Here is a 22,554-nt window from a genome sequence, read left to right as displayed (position 1 = left end):
ACAGCCCTAGCTGGAGGACGGTCGTTTCTTCCTCTCAGATGCTCCTTTGTTCACACGTGGATTCGTTTATTCGGTCTGATGTGAGGAAAAGGGCCAGGCGCTGGGGCGACACGGCCCTTGGTTCCGGGGCTGAGCTGCTCAGCGGGGTGAGGGCGGGACTAAGCCATTCCCGCTGCACCAGCCTCCTGCCTGGCACCCTCCTCCTGCTGTTCTGTCCATCACACCCATTCTCTCCACAGCAGCCGTGGGATCTGTTGGAAACTCTGCTGGCCCAGCCTCACCTGTGTCAGCCTCCCGCCACGTGCTAGGCGAGGGGAGCGCCCTCCTTGCCTCTCCTGACCAGCCTCGACTCCTTGAAGGCTCAGCCCGGGGCTCCTCTCCTCCTGTCCTGCCCTCTCCTCCCTTCACTGGTGACCCGAGGCCCGTGCCGCTCCCGTGGCCTCCAGTGCCTGGTTTTCTAAAAAGTGCTGTGTTTCTGTCCCCACTTAGATGGTCACGTTCATCGACAGCCCCAGTGCCCAGCACTGATCCGGAAGAGTCTGTGTTTCTGTAACATGGAAATAGCGTGGTTTTCCTCGGAGGGTTGGTGTGAGCATTCAGCGAGGTCATCTATGTGAAGCACGGTGTCTGGCACACAGTTGGCTTCCATGAGTGGGGGGTCAGTGCCCGAGATATGATATTAACTTAAACTACTTGATTCGATGAAGGTCTCAGAAGTTCAGCTTTTCCCCGGACAGTGTGCGTATGATTGTATAGAATATTGGTGTCACACTTTCTCTACCTGATATTAGGTAAGGTTCATGAAAATAGTCATTTTATTTTTTGTTTCTTTCATTTTAACCTATGCAGTTTTCCTGCCTGACTTTGGTGTATTTTCAAATAAACATATTTAAATTAAGGTTAATTAGATTACATTATTTACTTTACACTTTAAGGTAGAGAAACAGAAAAGTGCCGTTCACTTGCCTCTCACATTAAAGTGTGTGTGTTCAGTAAACACTGACACAAACCTGCAGGGTCCACAGAAATGAATCAAACGACACCCCATTCCCAGCCCCAGATGTCAGTGCTGTGACCTGTATTACCACAGCGGGCCGGGGCCCGTGGGCGTGGAGGTGCTTGAACTGCGTCTGGAAGAATCAGCAGATGCTAGTGGAGAGTCGATGGAAGAACATTCTAGAGTAAAGTCTCCGCTGCTTGCCTGCAGTTGTCAAATGTGAGCTGCAGCCTAAATGACAGTTTCTTCAGTTTCTTGAAATGGGGATTCAAAGGTATTTATTTTGTCATATTTTCCTACCCTCCCATTGGCAGGGATAACGTAAAGTTTGACAGTTGAAAATTATTTTCATTTGTTTGTATATTAGACTAAATTGTCATAATCAAGGACTAGCTAGGCAATACATCACATCAGACTGAAATTGAGTACTTATGTGAAAAGAGTTGTAATGTTTTTATATTGATGAAGAATTTACATTACATAGAAATTAATTCCGTAACTCTAAGTAATGGACATTTGAGTTTTAACCCACTTAGATTTTGCTTCCCTTATGGGCTGCATCATAACATTGTAATTTCCCTTTGTAGACTTTGATGGCTAAAGCTTCTGGTCTAGTTTTCCCATTTTCAGCTAGATTTATGTGTGCATTGGGGTGGTGGGATGGCTTTGTTTTATTATTCATCTATGCGGTATATACACACCGTGGTCCTGCAAGAGATGGCTGGCGGTGGTGGTGATCTTATCTTTGAGTTAATTGTAGCTGGTCCCTCCGCTGCACCCGCCCCCCGACACCCCCGCTTCCTTAAGTCTGAGAATCCTTAACCTGGAATCTGAGGATGGAAGTTGGGAGTGGGGGGTCCCTGAACTTGGATGGGGAAAAAAATTCACCTTTATTTCCACTAACCTTTAACTGCAGTTTAACGTCTTCAGTTATGAGTCATCACCCTCCCCGTAGCATTAGGAACTCCTGCAATAGTAACATCAATAAAATCACGTGTTTTCATGTTGCATTATAGTTGCTACACATTTCTCAGAAGTACTGTATATGCTCATCATTACTTTGAATTATGGTAGATACACGATTTGCCGCTAGACCTTGTTAAGTTTGGTGATAAGCACATAATGCTTTATCATGATTATTTGGATAATTCCCTCTTGGTATAATTCTTTTGTATTGCTTTGTGTAAATGCCTATGGCATTTAAAAATCTTACTCTGAGAAGGGTCCGTAGGGGTTTGTCAGAGGGGGTCTGTGGCACAGCGAGTTTAGGAGCCTCTGCTTTGGTCCCTGGGGTGCATTTGAGAGAGCATACCAACATTTACTTTGGGAGGACTGGTTGGAATGTGGGGTATGTAATTAAAAGCTGAGATACCATCTCTCATTCCCATACACCCTTGCCTGTTGCCTTAACCCCTGGCAGCACGGAGCTTTGCACAGCCTCGGTAGCTCTTGTGGTCATTGTAATGTACGCTCACTACAAAAAAAAAGCGTTAAAGTACATTCTCTGTAGGCTTTGAAAAAATACGCTAAATGATTCCCATCCAAAGATGGTTAAAATAAAAATAGCTTAGGTGCTTAAAGGGGCAGCCTTCAGCTGTCTAGAAAAATCTTATAATCCGAAAAGATTTAGTCTCAGTGTTTCTGGTTTGCTATTTTTACAGCATTTGTTCCTTCTGCAAATATTTGTTGCATGTATACTATGCACAGGCATTGTGTTGGAGATTCCACTGATTTATCGTGGTTTCTCTTCTAAGGTCTACTTGAGATATCTCTTATCACTTAAAAACCTTGAAATCACTAAACTTTCATTTTCAATTGCAATCATTCATACATTGAGCAAACTTACTGAATACTTGCTGTATGCCAGGCACTGTCCTAGGTACTTTGGGCTGTATCAGTGAGCAAAATAGACAATAATTTTGCTGTCTTAGAGCTGACGTTCAAGCATTTAGGTGTTTTATGCTCTGAAGTTTGTAGGGCTGTCCTGAAAGTGCCACAGAAACTGTTTGCCACTCACAGACCTGTGTAGTTTTGTAAGGTAGTGGCTTTCACTCTCTGTTCCTGTGGGCCTTGTGACACCTCAGGGCTGGCAGGAGGAAGGAGAAGGGAATGTCCTCCTTCCCCAGCTCCATTTTAATCAGAGCTTTGCTACTCTTATATTTTGGGGATTGCTGGGAAGTTGGGGGTGGGGTGAGCTGGGAGAGAGTTCTGTTGCCTACAGGATGTTTGGAAATTTGGTTACATTAAAAATGTGATTGGCATTATCTGCGGCTGGCTGATACGGAATAAATTTTTGTCACTTATTACCAGTTCTGTACTGAAAAGCAGTTGGAATAATAGCAAGCTCATTGCCTTTAGGTGCTGTTACTTTAATAATAGAGAGTTGACCTTTTCTTACTTGGCAAATGTGAAGGTCACAGTTGGCATTTTTTGGAAGCTAATATGTGCTAGGCTCTACACTAACAACTTTCACATTGTTTAATTTTCTCCTCAAAACAACCTAAAAGGGTAGCTGGTAATATCCAATTTTGATATAAGAGGATGCTGAGCTTCTAAGAAGCTGGGTGTCTTGCTCAGACTTGCGCATGAAGTGGCAGAGTTTGGAGCTTATTTTGGCATTTCAGCTCCAGAATTCCCTGTAGGAACTGTCAGTGTAGTAGATTCATGGCTTCAGCTGGGGCAGGAGTTAGGGCCAACTTTTTCTATCTTTTTAAAGTTTATTCTGTTTCTGCTCCCACATGCCCTCTCCCCCCCATCTCCCTCCGCATGGAATGTTTCTCTGTGGTCTAAAAAGCAATACTGGGTTCACTCTCGTCTCTCTTACTTACCTCCCCCCCCTTCCCCTATGCACACAAACACTTCATGCTCTAAACGCGGCTAGGGGGAGTCAAAGTGGTGTATGCAAAGTTTGGGATGCTCCTCACACGTTTGCCAGAATGGCTTCTGATGGAGCAGAGTTCATGACAGCTAGCATGAGGTTAATTGGAATTGGATCCTGAATAGGTAAAAAAAAAAATTTTTTTTTTTTGGTATTTCCATTGTATACAGTGTTTGCAGTGAATGAAATTGATGCTGTGATCGGAAAGGAATGAGATGGTTCTAGAATGGGTTGACACTACGCCCATGATGATAAATGCAGAACACTGTGATCCTTCTTTTTTTTTTTTTTTTTTTTTTTTTTTTAAGTAAAGGAAATGACCATTTAGTATACACAAGCAACCATAGGTAAGAAAAAAACCCGCTAACTGTGCTATTTCTGGGCTTGGGATTATAGGCAACTTTAACTTTATATGTTTTTGTATTTTTCTTTTATATGGATGTGTATTAAGCTTGTTATTGAAAATAAAAGATGGCTAAAGAGTACATTCTGCTGCTGAGTTTAAAAGGGAGTCTGGGGACTTCCCTGGCAGTCCGGTGGTTAAGACTCCTTGCTTCCATTGCAGGGGACGTGGTCCGGGAACTGTGGGTTCATGAACTGTGGGTTGGGTGGGCCTGTGTGTCCCACCTAACAAGTTTAATATGTTTGGTCCTGGGTGATTTTAGGTAGAAGCAAAACGGTATTGGTGCCCAGTGCTCTAGCTGGTTTCACTGTTTTGTTTATAAATGCACACTATGTGACCAAATACTCCTTTATTGAAGATCTCAGTGAAAAAATTTCAAAAGGGCATCATTTATAGAAAGTAATTATGGCGTGTGTCCTGGAGGAGGAACCAGCGCTCTGTTTAATGGTTTCTTATAGCACATTTATACGTTTTTAGTTCCCCTGCCTTGTAGAAAAGAGACCGGAGTGTCCCTTTTCAAAGATTATGTAGCATACATAACTAATACCGGGTGATTGCTATGGTTAACTGCTAGTTCATTATATTTGTGAATGTTTCGTAATCTTGGAGAGATTATTTTGAAGTAAACTTTAATCAAGATTATAGAGTAGCATTTCTTATAAGGCATTTGCTCTTATGTGTTTAATAATCTGAGACCTCTGAAATACAGTGAATTTATTTGCAAATCAAATTTGATTTGCCCTTAAATGGTATAAATAGCTTGTCAGATATCTGTGTGGCGAGTCTTGTGCTTTTGTCTTCACTAGTTTGTTCATCTGTGCTGTGAGCAGGGTCTAGATCTGTGCAGTCGGGCTGCTTTATTGCTGTTCACAGCTTGCCTAGGGTCTTAATAATCCCATGGATTTTGGGTGTGATGGTGTAGCGGGCAGGGAGAGGAGCGCATTCCTTACCTCGGGACATGACAGAGGACAGGTGGTAAGAGAGCTGAGAGCTGTCAGGTGCTTCTGAAAACTGCAGGTGCCAGGGCCCCACCTCCACAGGCTGCTTCACCTCAACTGATGGAAAGTAGTCACTCGTTTTTAAAATTATTGGCAATTCTAATGTGCGGCCACATTTGAGTTGCGAATCAGTGCATTAAATGAAGAGGGTTGGACTTTGAGGACTCATGTTCCCAGGTTGAACATCCAGTGATTTCTGTCAGTGTTTATGCTGACCACTGAAAATGTCTTGGCTTTTAAAACGTGTTCTAGAAAACTTACGAAACAACTTCATAATCTTACAGCAATATCTTCTCCTACTCTTCCTTTCTTCTCCCACCTTCTTTTGTTAGCTCCTGCAGCTATTAAATCACTTCTTGAGTTGGATTTTAGTCTCATTGTTTTAAATGTTTGTAGAAAAGTGCCAGTTTAGCCAGAAGGTTGTAGTGAACCTTTTCAAACGATTATTTTGGAATATGACGCTGGGTTTTGTGTTTGCATTGCATCTTTCCATGGGGTTTAAAAGCTACTAAGATAAGAGTTTATCCAGTTTGCCATATCAGAACTAGAGTGGTTGAATACTACTACTTCTGTTTGACCTGGAGGATAGAAAGATGAGGCAGTCCTGACTGAGGGTGTGAGGCCTGCGTTAGGGGCCAGCAGTCATCAGCGTTTCTGACGTGCCAGGCGCTTCCCCAGCCAGCTCACAGCACGTTTGATCTTTCTTTTGGGAAGATGTAATGCATTCATCTGCCCTTTGGCTAATTGTAAGCGCACAGCAGGAGTGGAGGCATTGGTTCCCTTTCAGGAGCCACGACAGACCTCTCCTGGGGACCAGCCTTCTCCAGCGCGCATTGGAAATTGTACATGCAGATGTGTCTCCTCCTCCCTGCACTGTGAACCTCTACTAAGGCCAGGAGGAATCTCGTCTTATCCACTGTATGAGGTGTATTCACATCTTTATTTCCAATCTAGTCTTGACAGCCTGGGCCGTTGTTGGGTAATACGAATGCTCATGCATGTCTTATATAGAGAGCATCAGACAGCTGTCTTATTCTCTTTAAATAACTTAAGTATGGAGCACTAGTTAGAAGGTATTTTCTTAGGCGTTTTGTATGAAATTCAAGGCATGTAAGATAGAGTGAGGAGACAGTTTAATTTCGTTTTCTTCCCCTATTTACCTTGTTTATGACCAACAAATACAAATAACCACTCATCAACAAAAACAAAACACAAGTCTGTTCCTTCTGGAAAATAATTATGTGGAATGATTATTTTCTGTTCGAAGTGCTTGTTTTAACTCCTTGCAGTGTAGGAACATTTAATCTAACGGACAAAACACAGTGTGGCCTGCCATGTTTTTGCAATTTTGGAATGCTTTAATCTTAAATAACAGGATGAAATGCCAGAGTTCTAAATGCAAATATGGGCTGCTTTAGATCCATTTAATATTTTATTTGTTACTAGTTGGCAGAAAAACAAAAGTGTAAACGTACAGTAAAATGGCTTTTTGTTCTAAATACTGTTTCAGGAGCTCTTTCCTAAGTCCTTGTGAATAAAATTACACTTGCCGTGTGTTTATAATCCTTTAAAATCCTCAAATCCTTAAAAAGAAACTTGACCCACAGGTTTAAATAAGGGCTTTATTTACAGAAATGAATATTTCTAATTCTCTTAGAGTATCATTTTCTGGCTACTTATACAACAATATTCACTCAAGCCTGCTACAGAAACTTCATACTATACTGTGTATTTGTTAGTATGTGAATTCAAAAGAAACTTGTTTTGGCTGTGAAATAAGTGCAGACTTGCTTTAAAATTGACCTTTAGCATAAATTCAAATAGGTTGACAGAAGAGCAGTTCAGTAAATTTTTATATGTCTAAAAGAGAGCCTGTTTCTTCGTTATTGGCAATTCATTTCAATTTACATTTTTGTTGTGATTCCTGTTATTGAAAGAAAACCAGATCTCAAACCCTCATGGAATTTATCTCAGCAAAATGCTTTTCAGATTCTTGTTTTTGCTGCAGTTAGTTGATTTACTTTATCTGCTTATCTGCAATCAGAAATGACGTAGATATTATTGCTGTGACTAAACTAAAAAAAGATTTTTTTAAAAGTACCCAGATCATATCGTGGGAATAAACTCCACTGACCTCAGCCTATTTGCCCTGAAAGGGTCTGTATATTTGCAGTAAATATTGTAACTTGAAGTATACGTTCTCATAGACTAAAGTGTCACCTTGAGACATTTTTCAGTTGCTTGCTTACTTTGACGGTCACTGTGGGCATCCCCCCTTTATTTTATGTATGTCTGTCTGTAAGCTGCCGACTTCAGCAGACCCGTCTCGGCCCTTCGTTTATTTTCAGCCCCCTCCTCTCCCTTCCTTGAGGAAGGAGTGCTTGTTTCCTTTGCCATCTCTGGCATCATCCTTGCCTGCCTGCCTGTGCTCCTGCTTCTCTGCCTGTGATTCTTCCGTTTCTTTATACCGGAAATGTTGGTGTATCCTGAACATCTCATCTTTGCCCTCTTCCTTTACTTTCCCTTTTTCTGTTCTCAAGGCGTCAGCCACCTCCGGTCTGTGTACATGTGCTGGTGATGTCCGGTCTAGATCTCCTTTCTTGGACTCCAGGCTGGCTTGTCCAGCTGCCCACTAGATGCCTTTACTTTCAAGTCCTCCTGGTCATACTCAGCATGGACAGGAGCAGAGCTCACTGTAATCTCTCCTCAAGCCTGCTGCTTCTGTATTCCCTACTGAAGAAGTCTAAGCCAGAGCCCTGTGAGTCCCGTGCAGTCTTCCACACCCTCAGTATCCCTGTCTGGGTAATCACCAAGTCTTGTGGGTCTGTCTTCCAGAATCTTTCACGCAGCCTTTCTCTCTGTCTTCAGTGCTTGCTGCTTAGTTCAGGTTCCCAGCAAACCCCATCTTTGTTACTGTAAAGGGTTCTAACCAAACTTCCCTCCAGGCCCCACTCCCTTCCCAGGCAGAGGGCTACCTTGTGTTCATCTCACACTTCTGAATCCCTACCTTCTGGCATCCAGTCATACCAAGGACAACGTTTGAAAATAAAATGAAGTAAGTGGCCCAGTTCCCTTATGTAACAAGCAACAGTGTAGGTGAGTCTAGGACAGAGTTATAAAGAATAGAGAATTCAGGGGCTTCCCTGTGGCGCAGTGGTTAAGAATCCGCCTGCCAATGCAGGGGACACGGGTTCGATCGCTGGTCCAGAAGATCCCACATGCCGCAGAGCAGCTAAGCCTGTGCACCACAACTGCTGAGCCTGTGCTCTAGAGCCCGTGCACCGCAACTACTGAGCCTGCGTGCCACAACTACTGAAGCCTACGCGCCTAGAGCCCGGGCTCCGCAACAAGAGAAGCCACCACCGTGAGAAGCCTGCGCACCGCAACGAAGAGTAGCCCCCTCTCGCAACCAGAGAAAAGCCCATGCACAGCAATGAAGACCCAACACAGCCAAAAATAAAATAAATTTATAAAAAAAAAAAAGAATAGAGAATTCAGGATTTCATCACAAGTGGACAGTATGCCTTCATTTTTCTTTTCAAAAAATTTTTTTATACAATTTTTGAAGGTTACTCTTCACTTACATTTACTACAAAATATTGACTGTATTCCCAGTGTTCTACAATACGTCCCTGAACCTATCTTACACCCAGTAGTTTGTACCTCCCGCTCCCCTACCCTTATGTTGCTCCTCTCCCCACTGGTAACCACTAGTTCTCTATATCTGTAAGTCTGCTTCTTTCTTGTTATATTCACTAATTTGTTGTATTTTTTAGACTTCACATATAAGTGACATCATATACATATAAGTGATTTTCTCTGACTTATTTCACTTAGCATAATGCCCTCCAAATCCATCCACGTTGCTGCAGATGGTAAACTTTCATTCTTTTTTATGGCTGAGTAGTATTCCATTGTATATATATATACACCACCTATTCTTTATCCATTCATGTGTTGATGGACACTTAGATTTTTTCCATGTCTTGGCAATTGTAAATAATGCTGCTGTGAACATTGGGGTGCATGTATCTTTTCAAATTCATTTTTGTTTTTCTCAGATGTATACCCAGTAGTGGAATTGCTGGGTCATATGGTAGTTCTATTTTTAGCTTTTTGAGAAACCTCCATACTGTTTTCCACAGTGGCTGCACGAATTTACATTCCCACCAACAGTGTATGAGGGTTGGCTTTTCCCCACATCCTTGCCAACATTTGTTATTTGTGTTCTTTTTGATGATAGCCGTTCTGTGACAGGTGTGAGATCATTGTGGTTTTGATTTGTATTTCCCTGATGATTAGTGATGTTCAGCATCTTTTCCTGTGCCTGTTGGCCATCTGCCTTTCTTCTTTGGAAAAATGTCTATTCTTCTGCCCGTTTTTAAAATTGGGTTGTTTTTTTTTTTATATTAAGTTGTATGAGCTGTTTATATATGTTAGATATTAATCCCTTATCGGTCATATCATTTGCAAATATTTTCTCCCATCTACTAGATTGTCTTTGTTTTGTCAGTGGTGTCCTTTGTTGTGCAAAAGCTTTTAAGTTTAATTAGGTCCCATTTGTTTGTCTTCACTTTTATTCCCTTTAGCAGATGGATCCAAAAAAATATTGCTTCAATTTATGTCAAAGAGTGTTCTGCCTATGTTTTCCTCTAGGAGTTTTATAGTATCCATTCTTACATTTAGGCCTTTAAGCCATTCTGAGTTTATTTTTGTATATGTGTTAGAGAATGTTCTGATTTCATTCTTTTACATGTAGCTGTCCAGTTTTCCCAGCACCACTTATTGAAGAAACTGTCTTTTCTCCATTGTATATTCTTGCCTCCTTTGTCATAGATATTGTAGATTAGTTGACCATAAGTGTATGGGTTTATTTCTGGTTTTTCTATCCTGTTATTATTGATCTGTATGTCTGTTTTTGTGTCAGTACAAAATCATACTGTTTTGATTACTGTAGCTTTGTAATATAATCTGAAGTCAGGGAGCATGATTCCTCCATCTCTGTTCTTCTTTCTCAAGATTGTTTGGCTATTCGGGGTCATTTGTGTTTCCATATACATTTTAAAATTATTTGTTCTAGTTCTGTGAAAAATGCCATTGGTAGTTTGATAGGGATTGCACTGAATCTGTAGATTGCCTTGGGTAGTATAGTCATTTTAACAATATTGATTCTTCCAATCCAGAAACACGGTATGTCTTTCCATCTGTCTGTGTTGTCTTCAATTTCTTTCATCAGCATCTTAATAGTTTTTGGAGTACAGGTCTTTCGCCTCCTTAGGTATGTTTATTCCTAGGTATTTTACTCTTTTTGATGCAATGGTAAATGAGATTGTTTCCTTAATTTCTGTTTCTGATAATTTGTTGTTAGTGTATAGAAATGCAACAGATTTCTGTGTATTAATCTTCTTTAATTAATTAATTTATTTTTGGCTGCATTGGGTCTTTGTTGCTGCATGCGGGCTTTCTCCAGTTGCGGTGAGCGGAGGCTACTCTTAGTTGTGGTGTGCGGGCTTCTCATTGCGGTGGTTTCTCTTGTTGCGGAGCATGGGCTCTAGGCGCATGGGCTTCAGTAGTTGTGGCACATGGGCTCAGTAGTTGTGGCACATGGGCTTAGTTGCTCTGCAGCATATGGGATTTTCCCGGACCAGGGCTCGAACCCATGTCCCCTGCATTGGCAGGCGGATTCTTAACCACTGCGCCACCAGGGAAGTCCCCAGTGTATTAATTTTGTATCCTGAAACATTACTGAATTCATTGATGAGCTCTTGTAGTTTTCTGGTAGCATCTTTAGGATTTTCTATGTATAGTGTCATGTCATCTGCAAATATTGACAGTTTTACTTCTTCTTTTCCAATTTGGATTCCTTTATTTCTTTTTCTTTGATTGCTTGGCTAGGACTTCCAAAACTGTGTTGAATAAAAGAGACGAGAGTGGACATCCTTGTCTTGTTCCTGATCTTAGAGTGAATGCTTTCAGCTTTTCACTGTTGAGTGTGATGTTAGCTGTGGGTTTGTCATATGCCTTCATTTTTCAAAAAACGGTGCTCAGGTCTGTTCTGGTTAAGGGAGCTAAACTATCAAAGTTTTACAAACTTAGGCACATGTGGAGCCCACTTTTTATTTAGTCTCCTAGTATACTTGAATGACTTACAGAAATGTTTTAAAAACGTTAGATTTTTAACTATTTACAATTTATTGTTGAAACTGTGTTTGGCAATATGCCTTCAAATATTCTGAAATTGTTATGTTCTTGTCAGGATCCCTGAGATTTTTTTAACCCCAATTATCTCGTTGATACCCATATTCACACAGTTCACTAGAGCAGGGAGAGGGAGGCACTCGTCTTTGACTAAAGCGTGTCTTTTGAAGGTTCTGATCAAAGGATAGGAGAGATTGGTGGTAGGAAAAACCACAGCTCAACTCTGACCAAGGACGATGTACTCTTTAGCCTCCTCTGACCCTGTGAAGCAAGGGAACAAGCAAGTTCTCTACTTTGTGTGTGTCTTACTTGTGTTTGTACCTTTTATTACTGAGTCACCATAAATTCACATGACTTCACACATTTTCTGTCCCCTTTGATATGTAATGAAAGACACCATTCATTACTCTCTTCAGATGCAGTGGAAGACCCAGCATATAGAAATGTCAGTTATTGTTAAAAAAAAAAGCCTCAAAAGACTGAGTAAGCTTTGAATTTTCTGTTCAGAGAGTGGCGTTAATAATTAGGAAGATTCACGTGGCTCCTGATAAAATAATTTTACCCACTTGCTCAGAAAAGCGGCAAGGTTTTCACTTGCATAAATCGTTTTTCTTTTTTTTTTTTGAAAAAGTCATTATTCTTTACCCTTACAGAAACAACTTTTACCTGAAAAATCTTGTAAGCAATTTTTTTTCCCCCAGAAAGAAAAACAGGCTGTTTTTGCCAAGTTCCTGTAGTGACTGGTTGGCAAAGGTGTGAATGAAATCTAGACTTTCTACTTTCTTCTCTCTGTCCTGTATTTTATATTGATGAACAACTTTTAGGCCTCCACAGGATGTGTAATTATTTGTCAGTGGAGGAATGAGCTACAGCTCAAGCAAATACTCAGTGCACATGGTTGCTTGATGTTGAAATTCTGGCTTCCTTAGCGTCATTTAGGTCTTATGCTTCAGGAATTAATTTTTTAAAACAAAAAATCTCTGAAGATAAAACTGACTTTTTGTACGATAAAATATCTTGAAAGGATATATCTTAATCTTTATGGCAGAGATTATCTTTAAGGTGTGCTTGATACGAAATCACAAAGAGAAAAGTCTTTTGAGTCGTTGGGTCTTTGGGGATTATGTTATGAACACAGAATATAAGCTTGCTTTTTAAAATCCACTAAAACCACCTCCCTTTACTGTATGTATTGATCTTTGACTTGAATTGAAAAGGGGTTTGGTTTTCTTTTCCCTCTATAATGTCATTAAAAAGACATTGGGCCTATGGGTATTGGGTCTTAAATTGGATTTTCTTACAAAGAGAAAAGGAAAAAATGGCTTTGGGTGTTAGGGCATAACAAAAACTAGGCCCTTCCTTATGAAAATTGAATCTGTGCCTGTCTTGTGTTAGTACTGAGGCTGTACATCATCCGGATGATTGCACAGATGCTTATTCATGCGGTTGAGGTCTCATCTCGGTCTGTGGCTTCTTTGAGGGATCTTGTCAGAAGCTAATGATGAGAGGGTGTAGCAGTAGTGCCGACAGTAGCACACGAGACCCTTTTGTTCATTCTCTTGATCATGACTTTACATTAGGAATCAAAGGCTTTTAGAAGCTTAGTGGAAAGAAGCCCCAGTGTGTTGCCCTGATGATGATACTGTCATGGGTTGCTTACTCCTTGATTAAAACCTCCTAGCTGTGTAGTCAATACTGTTCAACTATTGGGGAATATAAGACTGAGGAATAAATTGTTAGTTGTCATTAGAGAAAATAATGATGTTATGATTAGAAGAAAGGTTGTACAAGATAATTGCAGTCTTGTTCTCCTCATCCCATCATTTATTTTGGAAGACTTGATGCACTGCCAAGACGCACTGCCATGAAATCTAGAATAACTGCATAATGTTTTGGTGGCAGCTTCCCGGAGAAGAACTTTGGCTTTCGAGTGGGGGGACCAGCCTGGGTTTGACTTGCCATGTGTGGCTGTGTGGCTGTGAGCTCCTCACTTAAGCTTGCAGGGTGTTGGGCGCATGAATCCTTTAGCATAGCCCCAGCGTGGAAGAGGTGCTTAGTAAATACTTTTCCCCGTCTTGTCTCTGTGAAGTTGCGCATTTCCCTCTCCTGGTCCCAGATTCCCAGCGGGATGCTCCTTCAGGCCGGTGCGATGGAACACGCCGTGTGCCGATGGGGAGAGCATGGCGTTGGCTCCTGTGGATGCGGGCCCTGGGCGCGCCAACCACTGCGGGTTCCAAATAACACTCCTTCCTTGCCTGGCAGGTGCCTGAGATCATCAGCTCCATCCGGCAGGCCGGAAAGATCGCCCGCCAGGAGGAGCTCCGCTGCCCTTCCGAGTTCGATGACACGTTCGCCAAGAAGTTCGAGGTGCTGTTCTGCGGCCGCGTGGCGGTGGCGCACAGGAAGGCCCCGCCCGCCCTGATCGACGAGTGCATCGAGGGCTTCAGCCACGTGAGCGGCGGCGGCGGCTTCTCCTCCTCGGATCAGCTCCGGGCTGCGCGGCAGCCGCCGGGGGACCAGGAGCGGGGCCCGCGGCCGATGCGCAAGTCCTTCTCGCAGCCCGGGCTGCGCTCCTTGGCCTTCAGGAAGGAGTTTCAGGATGCAGGCCTGCGGAGTAGTAGTTTTTTCAGCTCCTTTGAGGAAAACGACATCGAGAACCACCTGATTAGTGGACACAGTATTGTGCAGCCGACGGATATTGAGGAAAATCGAACTATGCTCTTCACGGTAAAATATTATCAGAGCCTCATGCGCATCCCCAGTCTGATCTGTGTGTTTAAAAGAAAATCTGCTTTATCAAGCGAAGATTCTTTGTGAATTTCTTTTGGATTTATGTGTGAATCCATATGTTTTTATACTGAATAATTCTTTTCTCAAGATAAAATCCTTATTTAGTCCCTCTTAGCCTTTGGAATTCATCAGGGGGTCACATAAAGAGACTCTTATATCCTCTATGATTTTTATCCCCCTCCCCCATGGTTGTGAAGACACCTTTTCAATGTGGAAAGAAGAGTTAATATGCGTAAAAGAGGCCCCCAAAGGAGATTTTAAAAATGGATATTAATTTCAAGTCATGTATTTCGACAAAATCTTTTTGGAAAATACCCCTTCTTTACTAGTTTTACTAATTTGTAAAATACTTACCCTTTGTTATCTGGATAATCAGATTTGGGGATAACATGATATTTGAAATTGATACCCAAGCTGAGATATTAGTTTAGCCAATTGCTTACTCACTTTTTTCTAGAAACGGTTTGCTAAACTGACAGCCAAATGCCAGAAAAGGCATGGGCAGGGAAGCTGTCCCCGTGGCAGTCGCCGCTCCTGGGTTCCATGCTGATCTCGGCTCTTCTGGTCAGGCTGCCCTCCCTGGGAGTCCTCTGGGTCTGAGCCGATGGGACTCAGCTGGCCCAGTAGCAAGCTGGTCTCTGACAATATAGGGAGTGGATTGTTCCTCGGCTTCCTCTCTCTTCTTTGGCCTAAGGCTGACTGACATTCTAGAGGGAGCAACATGAGCTTAAATGTAATGTCTTGCGTCTGTGCCGAATTCGGGGCAGTGGGTGGCCCAGGGGTGAGGAAGCTGGCTGTGTGGATGTAGGCAGGTTCAAGATCAAGATGGGGTGTCAGAGGGCCGATTCCTTCCTCTTTTCGTGGTTGACCTAGTATACTGAAAAGGGTGCTACGTTGGCAGTCAGACTGGTGCTGTAATGTGTGATATATATTTTAAAAAAACAAAACAAAGCAAAAAGCCTCTTGGTGTCATTGGGAAAGCTGCTCAGTGCATTTATTTTCAAGTACTTATTATGTGACTGCTGTATACAGGGTCCTGTGTAATACATTAGAAATACAGCAGTGAACAAGACAGGCATGATCTCTGCCCACGTGGAATTTAGATTCCAATGAGAGACTGACAATTGATTGTACAGGTAATTGTCTCACTAAAATTGTGATAAATGCCGTAAAGGAGAAGTAAAGGATGCTGTGAGGGCATCTGGGGAATCAGGGAAGACTTTCTTGAGGAAGTGATTTTCACCGAGCAGAGGTTTCGTTGCGGCCAGCTGGGTTCAGGGAGCAGCAGGGTGAGGGAGGGATGCTGCACGGTTAACAGTGTGGTTATTGCAACACAGTCCCGTGCTGTGATGGAGAGCTGTTATGCTGACCCAGGTCTGTAAGACAGTGTTAATTTGTGCTAACGCTCTAGCTTTTTTAGAAAGTCAGGTAAGCAGTAGTGAATACCTAACACAGTATGCATTCAACAAATGGTAGATTGTTTTAACAATAATTTAAGAAGACTTTTCTAATCATTAGGAAGTGTTCTAGAAATCTTGAAAGAGAAGCTCCTGTTTCCTGGGAGGTTCACTTATGTAGAAACGTCTCTTCCTTACAAAGGGGGGATGTGGGAACCTGAGGCTTAGTTGCCAACTTCTGTGTATTTGGTCCTTTCACCTCAAGACTGCTGCCTGATGTAGGTGAACACAACGATGGTTGTCTGTGGTACCTGAAATCTGTAGGATAGATTGTGACTGTGAAGTGATTTTCTACATGAGATGGTCAGAATTCTATAGGAGCTTGACCCATTGAGTCTTTATTTTCATAGGTTATGAAATGAGAAAGTTCATGTATAAATCTGAATTCAGTGTTCACAAAAAGCTAGTTTCTTTTTTTGTTTGTCTTTTAAGATTGGTCAATCTGAAGTTTACCTCATCAGTCCTGACACCAAAAAAATAGCGTTGGAGAAAAATTTTAAGGAGATATCCTTTTGCTCTCAGGTAACTGGAGATGGGTTATCAGCTCAATTGCCATTTAATTTTTTAATGAATTCTTTTACTGTCATTCAGAAGTGGTTACGGTCACAAGATGTATGCTTTCTAAGTACTGGGTTTGTGATCTTGCATTTCCTTTTGTGTATTAAGGCAAACTATAAACATAATTTTGAAATTAAGAATTTTGCTTTTAGCAACCATAACCTACTGGAGAAAATAGGTCTCCTTTTCTTTTTTTCAGGCATTGGTAGTAATGTTCCACAGTCATGATTTGCAGGTGTGTGTGTGTGTGTCTGTGTGTGTGTGTGTGTGCATATTTATATATACATTCACACACAGATAATACTTTTAAATAGATACTTATTTTTACTTTATAAAAATTCATAGCTTTTGGGGTACCAAGATTATTATTTCTTCGTCCTTAAAATATAATAAATAGTGACTACTTTTGAGGATGTTTTCCTCAGAGTACAGTATCTACTTGAGTTCTTGCTTGCAAATCTCCTGGGTGTGTTTCATAGAGAGATTTTGGAGACTCTATCAGTTATAATGAGCTATGCCAAGTTTACTCAGGATCTTCCTAGCAAATATGAGTTATAGTTTGGCTACTTTTTAAAAGTCTGACTTATTTTCTTGCTTCCATTTTCTCAAAATTAATAAGATATAATGAAAGTCTCATTGTTTGTTGATTTATAATGTGATCTACATAAGAATGCAGCAGGGAATTTTTTCCCCCAAAAGGTGAAAATAAAGAACGTTCCTGAGTAAGATCAAATAGGGAACCACTTTTTCCAAATCATATTCCCCTGAGGAGTAACCACTAGCATATGCTGAACTTGTGTTAGAGAACATTGATGGAAATGCCAGGATATGTCAGTGATTGCCCGTTTATTGGGAAATACTTGCCCTGAAAGTGAGATTCTCCATAGATGTTTTATCTTGATTTGCTGCTATTTCTATTGTAATGTTAGTATTAAATATCTGCTTTTTCATCTGATAGTTTAGTTATTTCCTGAAGGGTACAGTTTACAAGTTTACATGATCACCTGCCCTTCAAGCTATCAGCACTCATGTCTCTTCCTGCTGGTGCTTTCAGGAGACGCTGCATATTAATGTTTATGGGTGATGTCTTATCTGTATTAAGGTGCCTCTTAGCTGATACTTTCAAAACAAGCGTACATATTAATATTTATTAAAAAGAGCTCTTAGGAAACTATGGTAGAACTTAGGCCTTCATATCTTAATGTTTAAAAGCGTCTCTATTCTTTTGTGTGTATAATTTTTGACTCATTCTTCCTACCAGTTTACTTCAGTATTTACGTATTTGTTATTTTAGTAGTACGTATGTTTTAAATCTTTTAAACTTTGTGCCTGCATGTGTTTGCGTGTGTGTGCACATGTGTTTGTACGTTAGTCTCTCGTCTGCTTATTCCTTGATACCGAAGAAGAATTCTCATTTTTTTGTGTCAGCTTTTCTCCACTTCCTTTTTCTACTAAAACGAGCAGTAAAAACTCCAGTTTTCAGATCCTACTTCTCTTATTGTGGGGATAATCAGAGTAACATTTTAGTAGAACTTCATATTTGAGAGATGTTTTTAGACATTTAAAATATCTGAGAAAATAATACTTTTATAGTGTCCTTTAAAATTGTGCTGTGTGAATCTTCAGTTGCATGTCTGGCAGTGGTGCCTCTTCTGGATACAACTCACCATTCCTTGTTCTTGTCCCTGCCTTCAACAGGGTATTAGACATGTGGACCACTTTGGGTTTATCTGCCGAGAGTCTTCGGGAGGTGGAGGCTTTCATTTCGTCTGTTACGTGTTTCAGTGCACAAATGAAGCTCTGGTAAGTGAGAAGGGGCCGTTCTCACCTTAAAGTCTCCTTTACAAGGGATTTCAACCTCACTGATATCTTTACTTAGCAAAGCCGTATGGCCTCATTGACATATTATTTGGCTTTAATTATTCTTTCGTGACTATTTGATAACCAGCTAGTACATACCCGAGGCTTAATTGGATGTGCATTTTCAATTTTCATCGTTCTTAAAGGCCTGCTCACTTTCACCGTCTGCTTTAGCATTTTTCAAATGTCATTTTGGACTTTTGATCAGAAGAGTTGGTTTTCGTTCAGTATTTAATTCGTCTAGTTTTTACCTTATCTCCTTGAAGAGCTTCGAGCATTTGTAGTGTTTCTAGGCTACGTGTAATCCTAGCAGGTATTATGATTATTATCCATTAACCTGTGACTAATAGTCCAGAAAAATCTTAAAGTACTGAGTCTTTCCACAGAGTCCTGAAATCTCTGCCCAGCTCTTTTTTTTTTTTTTTATAAATTTATTTATTTATTTTTGGCTGCGCTGGGTCTTTGTTGCTGCACACGGGCTTTCCCTAGTTGCGGTGAGCGGAGGCTACTCTTCCTTGCGGTGCGCAGGCTTTCTCATGGCGGTGGCTTCTCTTGTTGCGGAGCACGGGATCTAGGCGCGTGGGCTTCAGTACATGTGGCTCGCGGGCTGAGTAGTTGTGGCTCACAGGCCCTAGAGCTCAGACTCAGTAGTCGTGGCACACGGGCTTAGTTGCTCCGCAGCATGTGGGATCTTCCTGGACCAGGGCTGGAACCTGTGTCCCCTGCATTAGCAGGCGGATTCTTAACCACTGCGCCACCAGGGAAGTCCCGTCTGCCCAGCTCATTTTAAATGGACTTTTTGCTGACTATAGTCTCCTCTCTTCGATCAGGTGGATGAGATCATGATGACCCTGAAGCAGGCCTTCACAGTGGCCGCGGTGCAGCAGACAGCGAAGGCGACGGCCCAGCTGTGTGAGGGCTGCCCCCTGCAGGGCCTGCACAAGCTCTGTGAGCGGATTGAGGGTGAGCCGGGGTGGGAGGGCGGCAGGGTGGGCAGGGGGCAGTTAAGGGTCCTGGGCAAATTCGTTGGAAGGTTCTGCCCGGTGGAGGCTTGTGTTAGTTACAGGGCTCATAGGTGGTTGTCTTCTGTATGTCAGGCACTGTGCCTAGACCATCTCCCCTCAAGGGGCTCTGAGGGCGGTGGAGGAGTAAGGGGACCACAGGGAACATTGTTATCAAGGTGGTGTGAGTGGTCAGTCACTTCAGCTGCCGTGGAGGGGTCTCGTAACAAGAGAGCTAAGAATTTCCACCGGGTAAGTCTGTTACAGGGTCATCGATAACCTCTGCCGGGACAGTTTTAGTGGAGGGAGCGGCCGTAAGGTAGGTTGCAGTTGAGGAGCCCATGAGAAGGAGCACAGGAAGTGATGCTGCGAGTATGGACTACGATTTCTAGAAATTGGGCTTCGGGAGAAACTGCAGTACCTGTTACGGTTTGCATACTTAAGATGTGCCTGGCACTGTACTAAGTGTTTTCTTTAACATGTATTATCATCCACTTAATCCTCACCACTTCGTGGGAGGAAAAGGGATTATTTGCACATTTCAGGGATAAGCAGACTTAGTTTCTGGGATTTTGGGCTGATAACCATCCTGATGGGTTTGAGGTCGTATCTGATTTCCCTTTTTAAAGACAAATTGACATCACCTTAAGGTCTTTGAAGTTTCATTTGCTGGCATTCCAGTGCTCTTTAAAATGAATCAAAATGATTAGCATTTTCAACCGTGTTTTCCTAGTTGTTACTCTTTGCTGACATTATACAAAATAGATTTGGGAACAAGAAAACGTGTGCTTTAACAAGAGATCCCATCTGAGAGGATCACTAACCCTTTCCTTAGTGGTTGAAGGTAAATGATGACAGAAATGTCTCTTATGAGCTTATTAAGAAGCCAGCAATGACTTTGGCCTTGAAGATGAAGCAGATCCTGATCTGCAGGAACTGGAAGGGTTCCAGAGTTCCACTTGATAAATTTTTCTTTGGTCTGGCTTAGCTGTCAGAAAAATATAGCTGAAAAGTTTAATTGTGGTGGGGATTTTGCTGCTATAGTTTTGGAATTATCATTTCATTTATCTTTTTACTGGATAAAATCCAAGCAAAGCAGAAAGCTATGCTAATGTAAAAACATCCAATAAATAGCACAATTAGAAGGCTAGTGAGGGTTATGTTTTGCCTACATGATGGGAAGCATTTCTAAAGTATAGATGGCACATTATTAGAGCCATCCTTAGTAGGGGAGATGCTGATTATTTTATGAACATTTCAAGGTTCTTGCTTTTTGCTATATTGCATCCCTAATAAGTTGAATGAAGTCGTTTATTAAAGCTCATTGTATGTTCCCATAGGAGTAGTTCTAATAGGAAGTTATGATCTGGCCAGGAACTCCATAAATGTGGAGAGGACCAATGACATGGCAACAAAAAGAAAGACTTAAAGACTGTTTTTTTTGTTTTTTTAAAATTTATTTATTTATTTATTTATTTTGGCTGCGTTGGGTCTTCGTTGCTGTGCGCGGGCTTTATTTGCGGTGAGCAGGGGCTACTCTTCGTTGCAGTGTGAGGGCTTCTCATTGCGGTGGCTTCTCTTATTGCAGAGCACAGACTCTAGGCGCGTGGGCTTCAGTAGTTGTGGCACGTGGGCTCAGTAGTTGTCGCTCGCGGGCTCTAGAGCGCAGGCTCAGTAGTTGTGGTGCATGGGCTTAGCTGCTCCGCGACCTGTGGGATCTTCCCGGACCAGGGCTCGAACCCGTGTCCCCTGCATTGGCAGGTGGATTCTTAACCACTGTGCCACCAGGGAAGTCCCAAGACTGTTTTCTTGATTGATATAGTCAGTATGCTCTGGAATCTGTAAAATAGAATAAATACACTGTACGTATGGGTGCTGTTGGACACTTACAACATGTAAGGGGTGCAGCTGTGCTGATTCTGTGTTTGAACTACGTACAACTGCTAGTATTTATATAGTGTTTTGCTTATTTCAAAGTTTAGAGGAGCATTTTGGGAATTCTTGGAATGAATTATACTTTTTTACTGAGGTTTCCTTTTGCTCTCTAAGTAAATTTGTCTTCAGCAAAGCAAAGGCGTTCATCAGAGCTCCCTTTAGTAAGACCCATTTCAACCAGACAGCGTGAAGGCGGGCTCACTTGCCTCGCTTCTCCCCTCTAAAACCTTTTGGCATCACGTAGGGAGTGCCGCCTTCTTGCTGCAGAAACCCCTGTCCCTCCCCACCCCAGGCTGAAGGCAGTGAGAAGCCCTGTGGAGGGTGCACCATGGAGAGCAGGTGCTGGGACCGCAAAGACCACCTCTGGTTTGAGATGGGGCAGGAAGGACCTAATGAATTGCGGCACCCTGAAGACAAGGATAGAACTGTCTAAGGATCTCTCCAGACCTGCTGAATATGAAGAGTAGTCTGTATGATTTCACCTGAGATTGTTAGAAGTATATATAATTAGTGTGACTCTTCTTGGGGTTTTTCTCCACATGTGAATGTCTCATCAAGCAGTACAGTGTGTCCAAGAGAGGATGTTTGCATTGTGTCATTGACATCCATATGCAGGGAGGATTTTTATTTAATGATTTCTGAATGCTAATTTTACTCGTAAATTTAAACACTGTTTTGATTCAACATGTAAGTAGTTAGTGCAGTAAAGGCATCTCTGTTTGCCTGGCTTGTATGACCTGACAGCTTGCCTGAGGAGTACCTGAGCTGTGCTCTGTTAAAATTCGTCTGTCCTTTCTGCACTTTTACTGACCTCTTTTTTTTCTAATTGAAGAATAGTTGACTTACAATATTATTAGTTTCAGATGTATAACATAGTGAGTCAGTATTTTTATATCTTATGTACCATACAATATCATTATGACATTATTGACTGTTTTCCCTGTGCTGTACATTACATCCCTGTGACTTATTTATTTTATAACTGGTAGTTTAATCCCCTGGTGCATCTTAATCCCCTTCACCTATTTCACCCTTCCCCCCTTTCCCTCCCCACTGCGACCACTAGTTCTTTGTTAAGTCTGTTTCTGTTTTGTTATATTTGTTTGTTTTTTAGAGTCCACGTATAAGTGAAAACATGCAGTACTTGTCTTTCTCTGGCTGACTTATTTCACTTAGCAGTTCACTTCAGTGTTGAAGGCAGCGGCGTCAGGTGACTTGACTGCCTGGGTAAAGGTGCAGTGGAGTGTCCTAGGGTGGTCTCTGGGGGCAGACAGATGTGGGTCAGATTCTGACTCTGTCCCTTCCTTAGCTGATGACCTTGGGCAAGACATTTGACTTCACTGTGCCTCAGTTTCTTCATCTATAGACCTTGGGATTGCTAAAAATAGTGCCCACTCCAAGGATTATGTTGAGGATCAGATGAGATTATTTATGTAGTGTTGCATGAAGTGGCACAGCAATCACTTAAGAAATATTGCC

At 41.9% G+C, this 22,554-nt stretch overlaps 1 protein-coding gene across 7 annotated transcripts in view; it reads left to right on the top strand.

Moving 5' to 3' along the window:
• TBC1D1 (TBC1 domain family member 1) overlaps positions 1–22,554 on the top strand; it is a 217,791-nt gene that overhangs the window by 99,502 nt on the left and 95,735 nt on the right. For all 7 annotated transcript variants that reach the window (XM_036852789.1, XM_036852790.1, XM_036852788.1 and 4 more), the window contains 4 exons: positions 13,737–14,201; positions 16,154–16,243; positions 17,978–18,082; positions 18,970–19,102. In XM_036852789.1, coding sequence (XP_036708684.1) covers positions 13,737–14,201; positions 16,154–16,243; positions 17,978–18,082; positions 18,970–19,102 — 793 coding nt within the window. The remainder of the gene's footprint in view (positions 1–13,736; positions 14,202–16,153; positions 16,244–17,977; positions 18,083–18,969; positions 19,103–22,554) is intronic.

Source organism: Balaenoptera musculus, chromosome 5 (genome assembly GCF_009873245.2).
Source record: "Balaenoptera musculus isolate JJ_BM4_2016_0621 chromosome 5, mBalMus1.pri.v3, whole genome shotgun sequence".
Classification (NCBI taxonomy): Eukaryota; Metazoa; Chordata; class Mammalia; order Artiodactyla; family Balaenopteridae; genus Balaenoptera; species Balaenoptera musculus.
Note: the sequence above shows the minus strand (reverse complement) of the source record. Positions and strands in the feature narration are given on the sequence as shown.